The sequence below is a fragment of the Hydractinia symbiolongicarpus genome, chromosome 9 (assembly GCF_029227915.1).
Source record: "Hydractinia symbiolongicarpus strain clone_291-10 chromosome 9, HSymV2.1, whole genome shotgun sequence".
NCBI classification, from domain to species: domain Eukaryota; kingdom Metazoa; phylum Cnidaria; class Hydrozoa; order Anthoathecata; family Hydractiniidae; genus Hydractinia; species Hydractinia symbiolongicarpus.
The window spans coordinates 14958325-14978845 of record NC_079883.1 but is presented as its reverse complement, the minus strand read 5'-3'; the positions used below and the strand labels follow the sequence as shown (position 1 = coordinate 14978845).

Genomic DNA, 20521 nt, shown 5'->3' with positions numbered 1-20521 from the left:
ATGAGCTGCTATACTACTGCAAGTATTAAGAAAATCATTTGTTCTTTCACTTTCCTGTGTTGATACAGAATCGAAGAATGTAAAAAAAGTAGTTTGCATACTACGATCACAACATAATCTGTTTTAAAGCATTGTATTTTACATAACTATGCATAATTTATAGCTAAAATTAAGTGAGGGAGAATTTTGCTTGCTAGGGTGTTTTTAAAGAGACACCATGGTGGATGTAATCATTTCCTTACTGTTCTTTTTATTTAGGAATCCTAAAAATTAATTTACATGTGGCACAGAAAGCATAAAATTTATTGTGTTGATAAATAAATATTTAAATTCTAGAGATGAACTAATAATTAGAATTTTGCGATGATCTGTTTTGCAGAATGCCTAAATCTTTAAGTTGTTAATTGCTAAGGTATACTTTCAAATGATTTTTTTTGTAAACAAGTGCTACTTGCTATTTACTTCTGTTTTTTCACTTAATGATATGTTAGTGATTATCTCGTAGAACACAATTTTTATTGCATAAGGTTTTATTTGTAATGGGAAGACTATTAGATTGAGTTATAATTGTAAACATTATAATATTTACAACCAGAAAAACTAATAATATTTATTTTTACTTGACTTAATATATATATGCAGTTTTTGTGAACAAATTTTTGTTATAACAGAGATGTATTAATTGACCTTTGCTTGTTTTGTACATCAGGGTTAAGAATAGATTTTAAAAGGAGTTCATTTTTTAAAGTATTAGACTGTAATCTTACAAAGTTCAAAATTTTTATTTGTTTTGTACTGTCTATGAACCTCCTCCCCCTCTCTCCCCCCTTCCAATAAAACAATAGGGAGTTTCCTCATTGCCTTTTCTGAAAGAGCTTTAAGGGTCTTTAAGGATATTTTTATCAATTGTATATTCTTTCTATTTTCTTCTCTAACGTCCCATTTCTAGTGCTATAGGAAGTGCAACATTAAAAGTAACTTGTTTTCTTCCCCTTTAAGCCAATTAAATTTCAATGTGTTTTAAATCTCCTAATTTTCAGAAACTACCATGGTTGTCCCTTTCAGATACACTTAATGTAACCCCCCACCAAGGCTTCATGCAGGATTGCATTTTGTCCCCTTTCCCCTTGTCTGATTTAATATTTAGTCCCTCAGAGGAAACTACTTTCCAGTTTTACCTCATATTTTTGAATATCATAAACCTTTTTATCTGTTTCTACAATTTGTACTACATAAATGCTGAATTAAAAGAAATGATGTTTAAAGAACTGACTTAAATCAATTATTCTTTTTACACCCATCTCCTTCTATTGTTAGTTATAATAATGTATACACCTAAAAGACAACAACGCAGTCGCTTAGAGGACTCCTTGATTGGAAAACAAAATTCTCCATTTTCAACATTAAACTTGTCAGTTACTGAAGATTCTGCTCATACGAGAAAGTTTCAAAGTAAAGCGTGAGTCTTTATTTTATTTACCTTCTTTAATCTTGTTAATAAACATCTATTTTTTCCTTTGCTAAAATCGATTTTGGATTTAGAGTCTTTCAGATCATTGAGCAAGATGAGTCTCATCAATTATTAACCTATGGCAATGCACTTCCAGTTGAAGTGGCAGAGGTTTTGGCAGCCTCTCAAAAAGGTAATTATAAAGAATTATATAAAATATTTTTTAGATTTTCTTGAAATAACGCTTTTGTTGTGTTTAATGACAATTTTTTTAATTTTAATTTTTAAAATTAAGGCCAACAAGAAATAAATTTATTTCATTTATCATAAATAATTCAGCAAGGATGTGCACTTCTGTATGAAATCACTGCCATTATTGCATGCCCTAATAATAAAACTGAAAATATTTCATGATAGTTCATGAAATTTTTCCTTGAACACTTAGTTTTTTTCTAACAATTTTTCTTTCTTTAAAAGAGATAATTTTTTATTTATTTTTATTAGCACCTTTATCTGCAAAGATTGATCCTGCTGGTTGGGTATCAGTTGTCTGCGGGAGAAAGTTATTTATTTGGAGATTTACCTCCAGTGCTGCTAAAAAGGTTTTCATCCTTTAGTATCCTTGATTGTAAAAACTTTGTTTATGATACCTACTACGTTTTTGATGGGTTTGCATGGAAGGTGTAGCAATGTCATGGTTCAATTTATATTTTTTTTAGGCTGTCAGCTGTTTTGAGTTTCAACTTGCACCCACAGAACTGACTCATCAAGCAGATTTAACATGTGTTATCGAAACAAACTCCTCAGACCCAACATTTGCAATGAATACCAAAACGTCAGTGATGAATGTATCTCCAGAAGGAACTGTAAAATTCTGGCAAAATATAAACAGACCAGCAGTCACAGTTGAATCGTTTTTAAACCTAGGTGGAAAGCAATGTCTCTATTTACTGCCATTAAGTGTAAGTGCATGCAGAATTGATAATATTACGTTTGTAATAAAAATTTGATAACTTTCAAACTTTCAAATGGTGAACGGTATGCTAAATTTGTTTCTGTATATACAGCACCCTTCTAATCCAATTTATTTCACATGGCTGAAAATCGAAATGTCATTTTTTTTCTTCACATTGGCAAATTTATGTTTCACCTACAGTTTTATTTTTGTTTTGCGATCACATGCTTCCACACATAAACAATGGTTAAATTTAGAAGGGATAAAGAAAGCAAAGTTTTCTTTAAGTCAATTTGCTTCCAAATAAAGTAAAACTCATGTTAGCAACAATTTGCTAAAATGAATTAAAGAGTTTTTTTAATTTGACCACATTCATATTGGCAAGCGCTGCCATGAATTAAAAAGGTGGTACAGCAGGTGTATCAGTTAGTACTGCATATATCTTAAACTTATGAACACAGCATATATACATTACATACATATTTATCGTAAAAGTTGATTCACTATTTTTTGTCTTTTTTAGCCATATGGATGTGTGTTAGTTACAACTACGAATGAAGTATACTTATTGTCACCAAGCATTGTAAGTTTTTTGTGACAGAAGCATTGTTTATTGTGTATTAAAGACTTCGATTAATGATCATTTAAAAAGTGCACAGGACTAACCTTGGGTGATATTTCTTATATATAGTCTACGGTGCATTGTCGACAACTCACTACATCAAAGGGTATGTTGTCCAACATTGGACGAAGAGTGTCCAGTTTTTGGTCTCAGCCTGTTGTTGGTGTCAATAAGGTATCTTTACTTCAGTATCAACACTAGATAAATTATTAAATCTGCGTTTTACACTTTCTCTACTCTTTTTTTAGTATCCCCCATGTATTTGCTCAGGAACAAATGATTACGACACTTCAGAGAGGTAATTTAAGATTCTTTAGCTAAGTGGTATGTCATTTGAAAATTATGCAATAAAGCTAAATTTATACAATTAATGTGCAGATCTAGTTTTACTTTGTTCAAATTAGTGTGTCTGGTGTTTAACCTAAGCAGTGTTAAAGTATTTTCTGTTATTGATTTCTAAATGTGTGTGGAGAAAAACATTGAATACTGATGTTACCTAATTCACATAGAAATAGTTTTTCCCGAAACAGTTTCCTTTTTCATTATAGGCATTTCTACACCATTACAAACCAGCAATTTCAGAAATGGGAAATAGCTGGGCCGTCAGAATCAGAAACAAAGGTATCTTTAATTGTTTTAGGAAAATAGTTATACATTTAAAATCAAATGCTTGAAGAAAGACTGTTCCCAACATGTGTTATGTTAAAAACCTAGCTATTGAAGTTGCATAGAAAAACTTGTATTTGAAAAAAGCTATTAATGCATTAATAAATTGTATTCTTTTCAGTTGTCTTATTTGTAAAATCTTGTTTAGATGGTTTATGAAATTGATTTACTGAAGTGTATAAAAATGTATACTAACGAAAATGTGGAGGTAAACAAACTTTTATGTTTTGTTGTGTTGATATACCATTCGTTTTTTCGTTTTGAAGAAATAATACTCACACTCTTAGAACTAATTCTCACTCAGTGTGTTAAGATACTAATGCATATGTCTGTTGTCTTGCAAAAGTCATGTATTTTGGTGTAGAAGCCACTCAATGTTAAGGTAAATCAACTAACTTTCTGTGATATGTAACATTTCATGTCGTTTTTAGTCGTTTCAACATATTGATGAAATACAAGTTTTGGATATGAAGAATGCTGGTTTTGGTACAATGTTACTCATGGTATTGTGGAGTGGTGACACATATCGATGTGCTGTTGGTGGGTACCATGTTGTGTAACTTGTGCCATGTGGTGCAACATATCCCATATTTTGTTTAAATTTGTGTCATATTGCCCTTTTTGTGTCTTAGGGTGTTGACAAGCAACTTCTCTTAATTCGATGATAGCATATGGGACATCCTTCTGATGTTTTTTTGATATTTTTCAGGTTTGCTGAAAGCTCGTGGTGATGACACACAAGTCAGTTTTTCAAGTATTGTACTTATTGACGATGAAGTTCAAGTATGTATTTTTTGTGTTTTTTAATCAAACGTTTTATCCTTTTATCAGTGCTATGCAAACAAAAGACTCAAATGAGCTTTTGTTTAAAGTGGCATGATTAGGTATATGACCTTGTTAATTCGTGACTTTTGTTCACTTCCATTGTGGAAAATTCTGGATTGGTCAAGGCCAAAGACTAGAAAAGACCAAGTCAAGTCATACACTATAAAAGTGTCAATTAATTCGTTCTGCTTGGCGTTCATGGTGGAAATAGGATCTTAGCTAGTTAAGCAAATTCTGTGCTTGCAAAGCTTTTGTAGTTCAGGTGCAAGCTTTAAATGCATTAGGACCCCATTCTCTAAGCAACCAACAAGGATACTCCTTCTTGGTTGCTTAGAAAATGGAGAATCTTTCTGTTTGGTATAAAGAATGTTGCTAGCTAAAGATAAAAAGTCAAATTTAAATTTATGTTAAAACAAAAAAGTGTGAGAGATGTAACATGATTAAATCGTACGGTTAAAGTTGAGTTCATTGAAGTTATTGTGCAACAATTTATCAGTCCAAAAAAATAGGTGCTATGCTGATGAAATGTACAAATTTTCCTAATAATATTTCCCACTGATTTTTTTTTGTTTTAATGTGGGTATTTGTTCAGGAAGAAGATTTTACAAACTTAAAGCTGGCCTTACCCGTGGCAGAATACCATGTGTTTATAGCATCAAAACACATGATTTATGCTCAATCAGGTAAGCCTGTTAATATCTGATCAAAACATCTGTAAAACCGACTTCTGTACATGGGTAACTTGCATGACTAAGCATGATAGTGACATCAATCTTTTGATATTTTTTGGACAACGAATACTATTGTCGGTCTAAGTTAGTCATAAATATCTTGTTTGACAAATATTATTTGATGTTTTCAAACTATCTTTAAATTGGAATTGACTGTTGTATGAATCTGCAATCTTTGATTTGCCAGGCGCATTTTTCTTTTCAGTTTCGAAAAGTATGTGGAATCCTGTCAAAGTGGAGTTTAATAAAGTTAACAGTGCCATAATTGGTGTTGGTAAGTCCTCCAGATTGTTGTTTTCCTTTTTTTAGTAGTGATAGGTTGTGAATGTAGTCTATTACATATTTCACATGTTGAAATTGTTGCTTTCCTGTATTCTTCTTGGGCTTGTGTGAAGCGTTAACTAACAGAATTACCTACTTCAATCTACTTGCAATTTGTAACTATTTATTAGGTAACTGCGGTTCTGATCCTATCTTTTTATCAAGAAGACATGGTTTGATCACTTTTCGCCTTATGCAAGACCCAACAATGTAAGTTCAAAATGGCTTCATTTTAGCATATAATGTTATGCATTTCCAAGTCAAAGATTTTACCCGCTTAACAAAATGTTGATGTCACCGTTAGTTTGTTAGAAAAAAGAACATGTTGACCATTTAACCAATGACTTGGTACTTAATTGTCTCCATCTACCACTTTTTATAACTAAATAAGAGTAAAAATTTTGAAGATCTTGGTTTGTGTTGATGTCCATCCTTTCCGTATATCGAGTGCTTGTAGTAACAAAAATAGAATTAACATGTCGGCAAGATATAGTAAATTTTTAAGCTATAATGTTTTCTCATCATAGAGCACTAATGAAGAGTATTCAACAACCAGAAAAAGAAAAAATTAGCAAAGAAGAAGAATCTGTAAGACTGTTTTTTTCTTTTGAGGCTGTATTAAGTGATAAACGTATAAAAGACGAATGAGCTGTATTGTTTCATAATAAAATTAATTTTCGGTGTCATTTTTTCATGCAACAAATTCACGAATGACTATTTTTTTTAGAAAACAGTTGACATTCCACTCGAGATATCTCCCAGTGATGCCTATGCTACAATAAAAACGGCCTTTGTAGCTCATTCAAAAGATCGCGTGGTAATGTATATCTGTATATACTTGTGTGTTTGTTGGCAAATGAAATAAAACTATGTCTTCACATTTGCTGATTAATGACACCAAGGCAATGTCATTTTTTATACTAAGTGCTACAATCCTCCACAAAAGTTGATTCTGATCATTTATACGGTTTACACATTTGTTTTAAAATAGTAGAAATGGGAAAATAGATCTATTTTTTGAACTGGTCTGTACACTGTCATGATTTGGTTGCAATTCAATGGGGTATCAAGACTAAAATGATCTCCAGATGCTTAAAAGAAAGATAGTTGAGCAACTCGAGAGCAACTTTTTTTAGCTGTCCCAGACTGGTGGGCATATAGTGTAAATGTTCTAAAATACTTCAAAAAAATAAGTACCACTCTTGAAATGAGTTGGGCACTACTTAGCGCCTAGTGGTAGCCGTTTTTAAACTGAATTGTTTGAGAATTGTTACAATTTTCTGTAGTAATTTTCTTGCAGATTGGGTGTGGTTTTCAATTTTAATTCAGAAATCATATCTGCTCAGTGTAGTGATGTGTTCAAATTTCATTCAGGACACTAATCACATTATCAGCACGTTAGAATGTACACCCCAAGATATTCACGATGCGGTTATTCAACTCAGTATCGAACTGCTCAACAGTCGACCAGTGTCTGACCCAAGATGGGCTGCACAAAGGAATATAGGTAGGCAAGGTTTGTTAGAGAGCATAATCTCACAAGGCAGAAGAGAAAAATTAAAACGATGTTATGAATCAACGTTTCTTCCGAATAAACTTTCTCTTTTAATAACCAAGGGACTGCCAAGAGCTTTTAATTAGTCAAATACAGATTATAAAAATGTTTTGTAATTTTATGTGTTTTTTCAGGCCTTGTTACAACATCAGTGTTACTGTTGAACCAGTTGCAAGATAAAGAACAGATTCATGCAGCATTTATCGAGTTTCTTACTCGTTCAAAGATCTACGAAAAGGTAAGAAAGAAAAAAATGGTTAACTTTCTGTTTGCTATGTTTTCTTTCATTCTTCGCGTACTTTTTTTTGTCTACCCTACTGTAATCAATTTGGGGAGCATTTGGTCGGTTATTAAATGTTGACACCTTATCTCAGCTGCTGTTAGATTTAGACTGGCCGCTGTTTATACGTGGGGCTGCTTATATAATTGACAAAAAGAAACTTGTGCAACAGAACGTTTTAGATTTAAAAAGACATTGTTTCTACAAGATATATTATGTGAAAAGATTAGGTGTTAACTGATCTTCAATTATATTTTACTGCTTTAACGCATGTGTGGGGCGTATAACGCATCTTAACATGATGGTGTGTGTTACCTATGTTTTAGACAATGGAAAAACGTTACGACATTCAGTTCGAAGTTAATGAAAACAGTGAGAAACTGCAATGCATGCTAGCTCTACAGAATATGTACTCAAGGTTAGATGTTACTTTTAGTCAGGGCTTCCACTGAGGCAGGAGAATCAGGAAAAGTCAGGCAATTTTTTCTGTGGTCAGGAAAAGACAGAAAAAAAGACCCATTTTTAAGGAAAGTCGGGGAAAAGTCAGGGGATTTTTTGTCTTTTAACTTGACTTAGACTGATAGAACTTTATTTCTATAAATTCAAAAATTTCAAATGCAAAGTTGCCTGCCTTGTTAATGTTATGCCGTGTTTCTGATCTTTAAAAAGCAAACCAAATTTGGTTTTCCCGACAAATATGGTTTAAACGGTTTTAGTTAATTTGTTTTTCTGTTTGGCTGTAGAATTTCTTGCAAAAGTCAGGGAATTTGACCTCAAAAAGTCAGGGAAAGTCAGGAAATTTGATACCATATTTTCGGTGGAAACCCTGTTAGTTGTTTCAAATCACAAAGCTTTATGGTGCATCATATATGAAATTCCAATGCTGAAGTAATCTACAATCACTGACAAAAAATGTTCACACGTGTTAGAAATTGCGCATTCAAAACGCAAGTTTAGCATAGCTACGCATATACAGAAGTTGCACTTTTGTGTTCGCAATTTTAAAAAGTGCACAAAAAACTGCCTTTGTGCCAAATTTTTGATTACTGATTGTAGTTGTAAATAATGAGTATCCAATCAATTCAATTTGCCGATGGATGAAAAAAGAAAACTTTGGCGAGCACTTAATTTGGCGATTTAAGACCAAAATCGCTTAATTAAGTGCTCGCCAAAGTTTGTACGAATAAAGTAGTGGCTAGGGCTGCAGCAACACGCATATATCAAAAAGTAAAAAATGAAGCTCTGGGACAAGATTGCATATTTATTCGTGTACAATTATTTTCTAGGGTAGGTGATATCATAGATGAAACAATAAACACACTCGATGTTGGTCTTTCTTCATTTGACGAAGAAAACAATTTTAATGCCAAAGATGTTTTTTTTGCAAATGTATGCTATTATTTCTTTTGTGTATTGTTAATGTATTGTCTCTTTGTTTCCAGCTAAAAAATGCACTTTTCATTCTTGCAGTTGTCGAATGGAAATTTGTACCATTTACAAATATGAACTTACTTTGTATTTTCTTTGTTTTACGTAGGTTACTGATGTCGGTCAGTTCTTTTTCGCCCTACTCAGGTTGGAAGAGAAGAAACTTTCGCAAATATCGACAGTAAAGGAACAAGTAGAGCTAATATCGACCGTCAGTGAATTGTTTGCGGTGAGTTAGCTTTGTTCAATAAACCTGTTTACCCATACTCTTAATATGCTGTGTCAGGCATGTATGCAGCATAATTAATTCTGAAAATCGTTCATTGCAAAATTAAGAATACAAAGAAAAATTCAAATTTTGAAAAAGGCTTGTTAAATCACTATTTAAGTCCTATAGTAAAAGTCCAACCTCATCTTACACCCCAGGATCCCTTAAACTAACTCTTATTTTAATTATATCCTAAAAATGTATCAAACATTTAGAGTTTGAAAAATTATTGTGTGTGGCGTTGTAAAATAAAACAAGTAATAATCATTACACTTCACGACTTTTCGGCTGTTCGACGGCCATTTTCAAGTAATTAAGTCCTAGGACAATATGTTTTAATTATACAATAACATGGTACGATCGTATTGTACGATCATAAGCTTATCCCAAGGATGTCAATTATCAGAAATTATATACGACTACGCAGAGCCCTTGAAAAATCCATTTAAACATACATTTAATACATTTAGACGTGTTATACTGCTGCTTGGCAACACAGACAACTTGTTACCAAACAAAAACAGGCAACTCAGATGTACCACGTTCCGTGGACTGGTAAGGAGACTTCTCGTCTGTTTTAGAACAGTACTTACTCGTATATTTGAAGTTATTGGTCCAATTAATCTTTTATTATGGAAGCTTCACCAATAATAATCCATTTGTATAATCCTTTTTCCCTTAAACTAATAAATTCGTAAAATTTTAAATTCAGTTACCGTAAATGTAAGCACCTCTTTCGCATCTCTAAGTACACAGCTTATCTCTTTACATGGTCAAAATTCATCTCAGTCTCTAGGTTGTGACATAAATGCACTTTGTGTGTTTTCAATTTCAGGTAGTGCAACGAGTATTAACAATCGAGCACTTTTGAAACGTCAGGTAATTCTTTCATTGTTTTTTTGTTTTTTGTTTTGTCATTTCTTTGTTAATGTTCTATCTTTTATGTACTGTGTTATTTTAGTTACCAATTTATTTATTTATTTTTTTATCAGATCCAACTAGCACTTGAACAAGGCCTACCAAACGTTGATAGCACAAAGGTTTGTGAACATGCTATCTATATACTGCAATGTGTATATTCAAAACAGCTTTATTGGGTATAGTCACCACAAGTTATCTTAAAACTCTAGTAAGAAAGCATGAAACTATGAGACCACCAACATCTTAAATCCTTCTAAATAATGGTAAAAAACTTTTTTAGTTAAAACTCCTGAAAATTTTTAGGGAGCATTTAAATGTCAAATTTTTATTCTAGAATTTTGTTTGTGGAATATCAGTCTAAAACATATTATGCATCAGCTGATGCGAAAATAAGTTCTGATCAAGCCAATTTGTTTTCCTCGTTCCATTACGATTCTTTGTGATTCTAAATTACATTTTAAGTAATTGGGATGTTTCAGTTTATCTTTGGCTAAAACGTTATTTTCCTATGCTGTTGTCATTAAAGGTGGGTTTAATCAGCAAGTGCTTATTTCATCTGTTATTTAGGTTGGAGCAATTTTAACGCGCCAAGTAATACTACTATCTGATTTGCTATTGGACGGCTATGAAAGGGAGTTGGCTTTACTACGGTACGTTCGTTTCCACTACATAATAATTATTGATCGCTAATTTGAAACGATCAATGAAAAACAACTGTCACTGTTCTAACTTTTTTTTATACATTTCCAGATCGACTGGTACACATCAACAATTTGCTAGTCTCAACGAGGAGTATCAACAAGAGCGACAATATATTGTTATATTGTTAGGTATTTTCGGTTATTTTAATACTAACGTGTTTCGTACATGTAATCTGAAAATCGTGTTTAAACGCAAGAGGGGATTGATGTACTTGTGCAAATTCATAAAAACGTTGTCAAGTAAAAAGGATGTTAAAAGTCTTGGACTACAAATTACTTAGAGGAAACTTCCATCTCATTGAAAAAAGAGATATGGTGAACACAGCTTTTACTTTATATATTACGAATAGACGAATTAAAAAATTTTAAGTTAGTGTAAATTGTTCACGTATAAAACTCCTGAAGGTATGTTATCCTAATCCTAAACTAGATAATGCTTTTGCTTCCTAAAATTTTTTTTGTATGATTTACAAGACCTTGAATTTATTAGATTATGTTTATGAGATAATTAAATTTTATTTCGCACATTCTTTTTTTTGCAGTGGATCTTAGCTATTACGAAGAAGCAGCCACTTTAGCTGAAAAATATGAAGATTTCCTTTCGTTAATTCTACTGTGTGAGAAAACGCAGGATACTGAGAAGCTGGAACATTACAAACAGACTTTTGGAAAACAGGTTTTAAATTTTATCATAACAATAATTTTTTCCCCTTTTTGTTACATGGGGGTTTTAATGAGAATGCTCTTGATTTCGCTAAAGTAAATAAATTCTCGCCAAATTTAATTTATTTTGTTATACTCCAAATTTAATACCACCATTTCCATCTAATTTTTTTTCCACGTAAATTTGTCTTCTTAACTCTATTCGGTCCAAGGTCATAAGTAATAGACAATGTCTAGAATTTTGCAAGGTATGAAACCTAAAAATTTGGCTGGCAGATGTTTCGTAGATAAATATTATAGCCATCTTTCATTTAAAATAATTATTAAGAAAAAAAACAGACAGGCATTGGAATCCCACTCCTGTAGACCTAATAGGGTTGATATATGTAGGTTGTCGTTAAGTGGGGTATATAAAGGATAGAAAGTGCAACAACCCCCTCCCTGCCTAGTCCTAGTTAAATTGTATTCTTACCGATTAAAGAAAACCCAAGAACAACAAAAAATTTATCCAGTATCTCATTCAATGTGATGTCACGATAGAGATACATCAAACTTATTGTGAACATGTCGAATCATGCTTGTTGATCCACTTTTTTTACTTTAGGGTTTTTCCGAAGTCTTGTATCAACGATATATGGACACAGGTGAGTGAGCTTCAAACTCTTTCTTGTGAAAACAACACAGTAAGTTGTCTTACGCTTAAACTATTTGTTTCTGATAACTTGCGTTTTAGTAAGTAACAAAGTGGACCAGCAACCCTTATCCAGTTTTTTTTAGTAGTGTCCTGTTGTTGTTGTTTCTCTTTTTTTGTGTATTGATCTTATGTTAATGTATTTAAAAAAAACTGTTGTATATTATTCACGATACAATCTTTCATAGGAGCATGGGGTAAACTGATGGGTGAAAAAAACACCTCCGACGACTTTGACAAATTTCTTGGGAATTACAATAACCTTAGCTGGTTGCATTTCATTGGAGCGAAAGAGTTTTCAAAGGTACGACAAATCGTCTGTTATGTTATCGACATTTATTAATTTCGCTTGGTGCTCCTTACAGAAACCATTCAAAAATATTCCGAAATTTCTGGGAGCTTTGCAAGCCGCACTCTCCTTCTGTTTTTGCTTATGCCATGAACTAAACTCTTGCAAGAGCCAAGTTTTTAATACTTAGTTTTGTTTTACAAAAACTTATTTCTGAAAGCGCTTAACCAGGCCTGCGACGCAAATATAGCTTCATAGATAAATATGGAAAACTTCTGGCATAGTTAAGGCAATGACTTGTTTAAAAAGTATAGAGTTAAGTAAGATTAATGTTCCAGGAGGGGGGATACGTGTGCCAGTGAATTTATGTTTATGTTTTCCCCGTCTTGGGCGGAAACCTGACCTATGCATGCAACAGAATATTACGTTTACTTATATATTATAAGGAGCACAGTCTAGGATTGTTCCGAGCATTTATATGAGTTGTAAACACATATGAGGCTTGTACTCTTTTAATATCATTTCTCTTTATATGCAACGCGTTTTTTCACTGTACGCAGCCACAGGGTGATGTAGCATCTCTGATTAAATCATACATCATCAGTAAACCACATACAGTACCGGCTAACAGGGATGAAATCAAAATAGACGCAGTTGCTTTGTCATAAATTACTATTTTCTAATTACGACTTTAATGTTTTTAATTTTACATACCTGTGTTATGATTTTAATTAGGCTGTCTCGTGATTAGCTTAATTGACAGTTCGTGCTTGCAGTGCTGTGTATAATCAATTACCATGTCACATTACGGATCGCTATCAAACGATGTTTGTCCTGCTATCCGGTTGACATTTTCTTAGTTGTTTGTGATTAAAAGATTAAAACATTTGATTACTCAATGGAATCATTAGCCATCTGTTTTATTGAACGCCTGTGGCATAGCATTCTTATATAGTACATCAAGGTTGAATAATGTCTTCAATTTAGAATTGACTCGAACGTAGAGGAATGGTTTTCCCTAACATTGTGTAAACTTTGCCAGTGCCGCCGAAATTTTTTAATCAATGTATGGTTTTAGAGTAGAAAACACTCAAACATTTAAACTTTATTAACGTAAAAACTTTTACCCGTTGTTTTAAAAGAGCCCTAACATCGGCGTTATACCTAGAGACCTGGCTCATTCTCATGATAGGGAAATTAAGTTCAGAAGAAATAGCTTCATCAAACATATTTTTAAGCATGCCACTTTCTTTATGTTTTTGTAGGCTTCACATGTTCTTAAGCATCTTTCTGGCGATGAAAAAATATGCGCACCAAGAAAAAGGGTAGGTCGTCTTATCCACTTGACATTACTTATATCTTGTGACAAACTAACCAGCTTGGGATGACTTGCAACCAAGTGTGCTCTTCTTTTTTATGACTGATGAGAATAGTACTATTTTTACTTAGCTTATGTTGGTACTATCCAATTTGTCGATGCTTGCATCAGATGAAGAGACGAGCGAGATCACTGCTCATGTGAATGGTGAGTGGAAGATTATTTTAAAACTTTGTTGATCTTAAGGGTATTGTCATATAACGTTCAAACTCAAACTTCCACAAACGAAAATCACGTTTTTTCCAGTTGAAATTACTGCAAAACTCTTTATGGTCACAATGGGATACCCATGGTAGCAAAAGTTTTGTTTATTTTTAGATGTTGACAAACACTTGGAGCTTCTTGAGTACCAGGATAATATTATGGAGGTATCGTAGCTGAATCTTTTGTGTTGTAGTTCGAGGAAATAGGGTGATATTGTGAAATATAGACGAGATGTTCAAAAACGACTTTTGTATTTCTAGTTTCTTGGGAAAGAATCGCACTTATATCCACCATTGTCTGCGGAGGAGCTCATACAGGTAACAAAATTTACCTCGTTAATAATTGTTTTTATATTTATTCTTCTTTAATTACACTTCTTTACGAACCAGCTTTGTTTTTTTTCCGAATTCTTTTAAATTCTTATTCTCTTTCATTCAAAAAAAGTAAAAGTTAATTTGCTAACTCTATATCGAGGCGGATTTACCGAAAAAAGTTAATTTGCTGTTATATATTGCTTCCACCCATCACTACTGAATGTTTACTAGTCAAATGAAAGAACACAGGTTTGTGGAAAACAAACGTGACTGCATCCACCATTTTTTATTTTAGATGTGCTTAACAGAAAATCCAGCCAACTTAACAGACGACCACTATGCACATCTATTTGGTGTGTTGTCACATGTGAGTGAAAACTTCATCTTCTTTCCATCTCTGTTTCTTTACCTGTATTTAAGGTCGATTTACATCCTTTTGACTTGCGGTTGCATGGAGTACAGCTTCTATGATGCCCTTGTTTGCGTCACAAAAAAAAATCCAAGACATTTAGATTTTCGATATTTTTGAATGTGTTTCTTAATGCAGGTTGAGACCGACGCTCAAAGTCTAGCCTTGGATGTTTGGTGTAGCTGTATTTTGCACGACAAGTGAGCACCTTTTAAATTTCATGTTAGCTGGTAGATCAAAAGATGTATTAAAATTCTGTTACTGAAATTTCTCCAACTATTATTTCAGTTGGAGTGAATGCTCGCAATTGGATTATGAGGACGTGGTCACACAGAAAATGTTTTTTAGATGTTTAAAGTATTGTAAAAACACAGGTGGGTGGTGCTTTATTTTCATCGATTTGTTGTGAGCGTGGCTTGATTGAAAAAATCTCAAAGCGTTTGTAAACTTTTTAATCTCAATACTGACCGCTTTTATGGGTTTTACTTATAAGAACTTCCTTCTTAACTCTTTCCTTCTCACGTTAGATTCGAGCATATCCTTGATACCATCACTAAGAGACTTGCTGTCTTTGGATGCACTAAAAATACGTTCCAGTCAAACTTCCTTACGACAGCTGAAAGCTTGTTACGAAGTTGCTGGATTAAAAAATCTGATAGAAGGTGTATAGCGCCCATGGCGGCTAGCTATCAAAGTTACTATAATGATCAGAACTTTGTGTAAATTAAGAGACGTAAGAATTGAACAATTGTACTTATATCAAAAACTGTTTATAGCGATAATAAAAGCAGTCGTACTTAATAAGATGTTTTTTGTGTCGTTTCCTATACTTCGTTTCACAATAAACGAACATTATTCGACCTCTTTATGTTTCCACATTTTTTTTTCTATTTCAATATCTAAATCTCTATAATAATAGCCGTCGTCTGTCTGTCTCTGCGCGGACCCCCCGCTGAGTTAAAAAATGATTTTACGGGAACACGAATATCAAAGGCGATGCATTTTCATCCACTTTGTTGCGACGGGTAAATATAAAGGACGGACGAACCCGTGGTTTTTTCCACGGGCTAACGACTAGTCTGTTATATAATACCCCCAAAATGTGCGACTCGCATAATTTTATAGCCTTTATAAACTGTATTATTGGATTCGGGTTAATCTTGGAATAATTGCATTATTTGTCAAGTAATAGATATCCAGCATTTTTGCTGAGGTGTTATGCTTATTGTATAGTATATTCTCCTTTGTTGCTCTCAAATCAATGGACACGTATCTTTGGTTGCTATGCTGACAGCTTTAATGAAATCAGCATGTTGAAAGCTAATGTTAAAAGTTGTAAGAGGATTCTGAAGGTATGATTTTTTGTAAAATGGTTTGAAATTTTGTGTAATTAAAGTTATAATTTAATTTCCTTAAATTGTTTTTATTGCTTGTCTTAAATGGTGTATTTTTTAATTCATTAAGGATTGACGTTTAAAACGCCTCACTAGACACGCATTCTTAGAACGAAGTTAACTAATATTTAAATTTGTGGAAACTTTCCGACCCTCCGCTGTTTTGTTGATCACGTGTTCCAGGTTCAAATTTTGAGTTGTTCCCTCTTTAATGTCTATGTTATTTTCATCAATGATCGATTGATTTCAAATTCAGATCTTATGCAAAAGAAATAATTTTTTGTGACTTGTTTACAATTTTATAATAATTTAGATTATCGCAAAAAAATGTTCGTTTCTTAAAAAAAATGTCGCTTTGTAATTGAACTTTCAGTTGAGTATGTAAACTTTTCATTCCAACCACCTAGATCTTATAATTCTGAAGCGAAAGGTGTTCCAGTATTAAATAATTAGCTATGAAGTATACGCACGTTGTAGCAGTTTTCTGTCTCGAATTTTAATTCGTCCTACTACAGTTGACTCTCTCTATCTCGAACTCGCAAGGGACCAGAAAATTTGTTCGAGATAGAGAAAGTTCGAGATAGAGAAAAATTGACAAAAATTGGGTTTTTTCGTAAAAAACGTATTTTTAACCTTCAGTGTATCGGGAGTTGATAGAGGTCAATGAGAGATGTTAAAATGTTAATATTCAATGCACAAGACTTCTTTTAAAATAAATACATAAAATAAATTTACAGCTTCATTTAAAGAAATCGGTTATGTCTTTTTGTTTAAGTGATGCCACTCTGTCTTTATTATACATTTTTTCGAATTTGGAGATAGGCATTTGCATTTCATTGCCTTTTCGCAACACATTGCTAGATCTTTCAAAAGATCAATACTACACTCGACTTTTGATCTTGATGGTTTTTCGACAACTATATCAAATGAATCATCCTCCATGTCACTGCCATCGTCTTCAGCTTCGTTGTCCTGAGATTTCCGAAATTCATCAATGATATCTTCATTAGAGATTTGAGGGGCGGTTGCGATAACCTCATCATCCAAGGTCACAAGATCATTAGCACTGAGATCATTTGGTACCAATGATGGATCAGCCTCTCTTAATCATCCAAACTTTCTTAAAGATCTTTAAATGGGTCATCCGAATCAGCAATAGCATCCTGTTGTCCTGTAGAAGAGATTCCAGATTTCTTAAAACAATTGATGATGGTTTGTTTAGTTACAGCCTCCCAAGAATCAGCCAGTATCTTCATTCCGCTTAAAATTGAAATCTTTGGCAAAGGTTTGTTGTTCTCCAAAGCACTGCACAGCAAACGTACAACTCTCCAATGGTTGGGAGCGTGGTTTCGTTCCAGGAGCTTGTCATTTGATTTGTAACTGACTTACATTCACCACCGATAACTTTCAAGGAAATGCTGTGCCTGAAAAAGTAAATAAATAAAAATGTTTCGTGTAAAGCAGCCCTTAATATTAATCGAACATAACACAATCGAACATAAATTTTAAGATTGGTTCGATTCGATTCTTATCTGTTTACAAATTATATTGTTGAACACGTGGAGTGTAGTAGAATCTGTAAAGAACAATATGGCTATAAATTTACTGGGACAAGAAATTGAATTAACTGAAAATATGCCACTCGTCGTTTTGTCTTCCACTGACATTACATCTTACATAAAAGGGTACCATGTTTACAAAAGTTTATGGACACCAGTCCAACAAGAAAAACTACAAGGAGAAATGGAACCTCACAACCCTGTCGACAAATACGCTGTAGCCGTTAAAAAAGATGGGAAACTAGTCGGACATTTGCCGTTAGGAGAAAATGGAAAGTTTGCTAAAACCATATTTTATTTTGGGAGATGTGATATAACTGTTACTGGAAAGGTAGTTAATCTTGGAGATGGTGATGGAATGCAGGTCCCCTGTGTTCTAAGCTTATCCGGGCAAAAGTCAATGGTAGAGATTTTGAAAAAACAGAAGCTGTAATTTTAGTGTTTGATATGTAATCACGTTGTTTTTATACACGAAATGAAAATTATAACTATGTTATTTACCTTTTTTTTCCATTTGTCCAGCCAACCATCGGAAGCCTTGAAACATGAACAATCAAAGTTTTTAGCAAAACTGAGTGCCTTTTCTTTTATCAAATTGCCATCGATCGGAATGTTTTGGCTTCTTTGAACAGTAAACCATTTGAAAACAGCCTTGTCTATCTGCTCATAATCACAGCCTCGAACCTTTTTCGAACCAGACGCGGTTTTTTGTTCTTCCAAGCTTTGTAGGATCTTATGTTTTTTTTTCATCCAAGTTGAAATTGTGTTTTTGGGGATCCCGTATTTTTCTGCTGCCTCCTTGTTTGACATTCCTTTCTCGATTTCCCGAATTATTTGACATTTTTGAATTAAAGAAACGTTATTGAGTTTTCTTTTTAAAGCCGAAATCTTCCCCTCAAGAAGGTTTCTGGTTCAAAACACTGTAAACAATGTTTTGTGAGTGACTTTAGAATTCGAACGTCAAACACTTTCGATTGTCATAATGCCAGCGTTTTCTATCCAAAAAAATGAATAAAAACAAAACATGAATTTTAAAAGTTCTTAGGTATTGCAGTATACTTTGCAATTCTTAAAAAAGCGCATTATCTTGCTATACATTGAAAGGATTTTCAAAACAGCATGCTTGATATATACACAGAGAATATGCTGTTATAACTTTACAAGGTGTGTTTTAAGGATTAATATTTTTTTAAATATCGTTTAAAAGACATGTTTCCATAGATTCGTCAGGATAAACAGAGTAATTTTATTCTCCCGACCACTGAGAAGAAAAGAATTCCTAGCTACACGAGTCACGATTCTTAATGAGTTTTGTGTTATTGTTGAAGCGCAGAACAGAATTGTTAGGGAGACAGTAAGAATGAGTTTTCTTGGAGATGTGTTATTCTCTCTGACTGGCTTATTTAGTTTTTTTTATTTGTGTTGTATATATTTATGATTAGAAATTATACTTTAAAATGAACATTTTATATTTTAAATCCGAATTCAAAACCTTTTACTTAAACGCAACCTCGTTTCCATTGCTTTTTGATGCGGATATTTTTATGCTTGCATATGTCGATAGTTAATAGTTGGTTGTCAGTCTTGAAGAGAAGTTGCTAATTTTGTTGTCTTGCTTACTAATTTTGCCTCAGTTTGTCAGGTTTAGTAAACGAAATTTCGTTAAAGCATTGTTTTTGTAATTGTGCTTTCCAGGAAGTTTAATTAATTTAGAAGACGTGTCATTTTTACGCCCTACGCCTTTGTTTTTGTCAATGAACGCCCTACGCTGTTATATTTGTCGATGAACGCTCCATTGATAAGTTAATCATCAAAAGTTGCTAGTTTTTGACACGTGTTGTGATATTATAGTTGTGTGAAAATTACCATATGTTTTTATGCAAACCTTTAAAATGTAAAGTAATACAATAAAAGTCAGAGAAAAACTGAAAATATTTGTGTTTTGACAAAAAATTTCAAGAAAATTTTTGTTTAAATACTAAACTCGTAGATTTTAAACTTGACTTATGTATTTTGAGAATATTTTACTTGCTAAAAAGACCATTTTAATTGACAGTTACAGTTTATTGTGCCTTTGTTTTCATTTCCAAGTGGCATTAATTCATTGAGGTATTTTTTCTGTTTACAATACTTGTAAGAGTCATTGAAGTGACTTTTTGTAAACGTTCAATGATAGCTATTACATGTTGTTTTTCACTGCAAGTAAAATCATTAGAAACATAAATTTTGATTCGTACTGTTGTATTGTTTTAGATAGAACATAATCACACAGCTTACAGATCACCAAATTCGTAGTTGTTTAAGTTGATTCTTTACAATTGTATTTCTGTTTTATCAGTCAATCGGTTTTGATTATCTTATTATGACAGCTCGATTGTGATGATGGTGTTGATAAGCATGTTGACACAGCTAATTGTAAAAAATAATTCTTGTCAATATCTGTTTTTTTTTAATTTGTTTTTTTTAGAGTCTATTTTTCGCGCTTGCTTTCAAATTGATTTTGTGTGAAGTTGTCACGAAGATCACGTTAGCTGACTGATAGATAATTTGTTCTGTTATTAGTTGTATCGAACTGCTTGTTTTCAATATTAGCTATCCAAAGAGTTTGTTTCCGATATTGGCTGTTTCGGACTGGTTGTTTCGATATAGCGAAGGATTTATATTTGATATTTCGGAAGCTCTACATTGCATTGTCTGTTAAATGTTAAATGTTGTAAAACGGTTCATTTTTTGTAAAGGATGTCTCAAAGTTTATAATGTTGCGAGATTCGCTATTCTCTGTCGGTGTTTCTAATTTATACGTGTCTTGCTATGGTGGAAGGAAAAATGTTTATATAACAACACATCATTGAATACGTGCGGCCATATTTTTTGTTGTTGTAGTTTTAAAATGGTGT

The 20521-nt window shown here is 32.9% G+C and overlaps 1 protein-coding gene across 1 annotated transcript; it reads left to right on the top strand.

Annotated features, from left to right (window-relative positions):
• Nucleotides 1-504: 504 nt before the first annotated feature.
• Nucleotides 505-15475, top strand: LOC130657731 (nuclear pore complex protein Nup133-like). The gene is made up of 37 exons (XM_057460741.1): nucleotides 505-1459; nucleotides 1543-1643; nucleotides 1955-2052; nucleotides 2170-2412; nucleotides 2929-2988; nucleotides 3097-3201; nucleotides 3276-3325; nucleotides 3576-3648; nucleotides 3842-3901; nucleotides 4125-4233; nucleotides 4403-4476; nucleotides 5111-5201; nucleotides 5455-5523; nucleotides 5702-5780; nucleotides 6098-6158; nucleotides 6298-6387; nucleotides 6945-7077; nucleotides 7260-7363; nucleotides 7732-7823; nucleotides 8692-8794; nucleotides 8943-9062; nucleotides 9572-9656; nucleotides 9937-9980; nucleotides 10094-10141; nucleotides 10590-10672; nucleotides 10773-10852; nucleotides 11266-11399; nucleotides 11991-12030; nucleotides 12266-12381; nucleotides 13632-13691; nucleotides 13816-13891; nucleotides 14063-14112; nucleotides 14209-14265; nucleotides 14558-14629; nucleotides 14810-14871; nucleotides 14960-15045; nucleotides 15199-15475. The coding sequence occupies exons 1-37, from the start codon at nucleotides 1326-1328 to the stop codon at nucleotides 15339-15341; spliced, it is 3285 nt and encodes a 1094-aa protein (XP_057316724.1). The 5' UTR covers nucleotides 505-1325; the 3' UTR covers nucleotides 15342-15475.
• Nucleotides 15476-20521: the final 5046 nt, after the last annotated feature.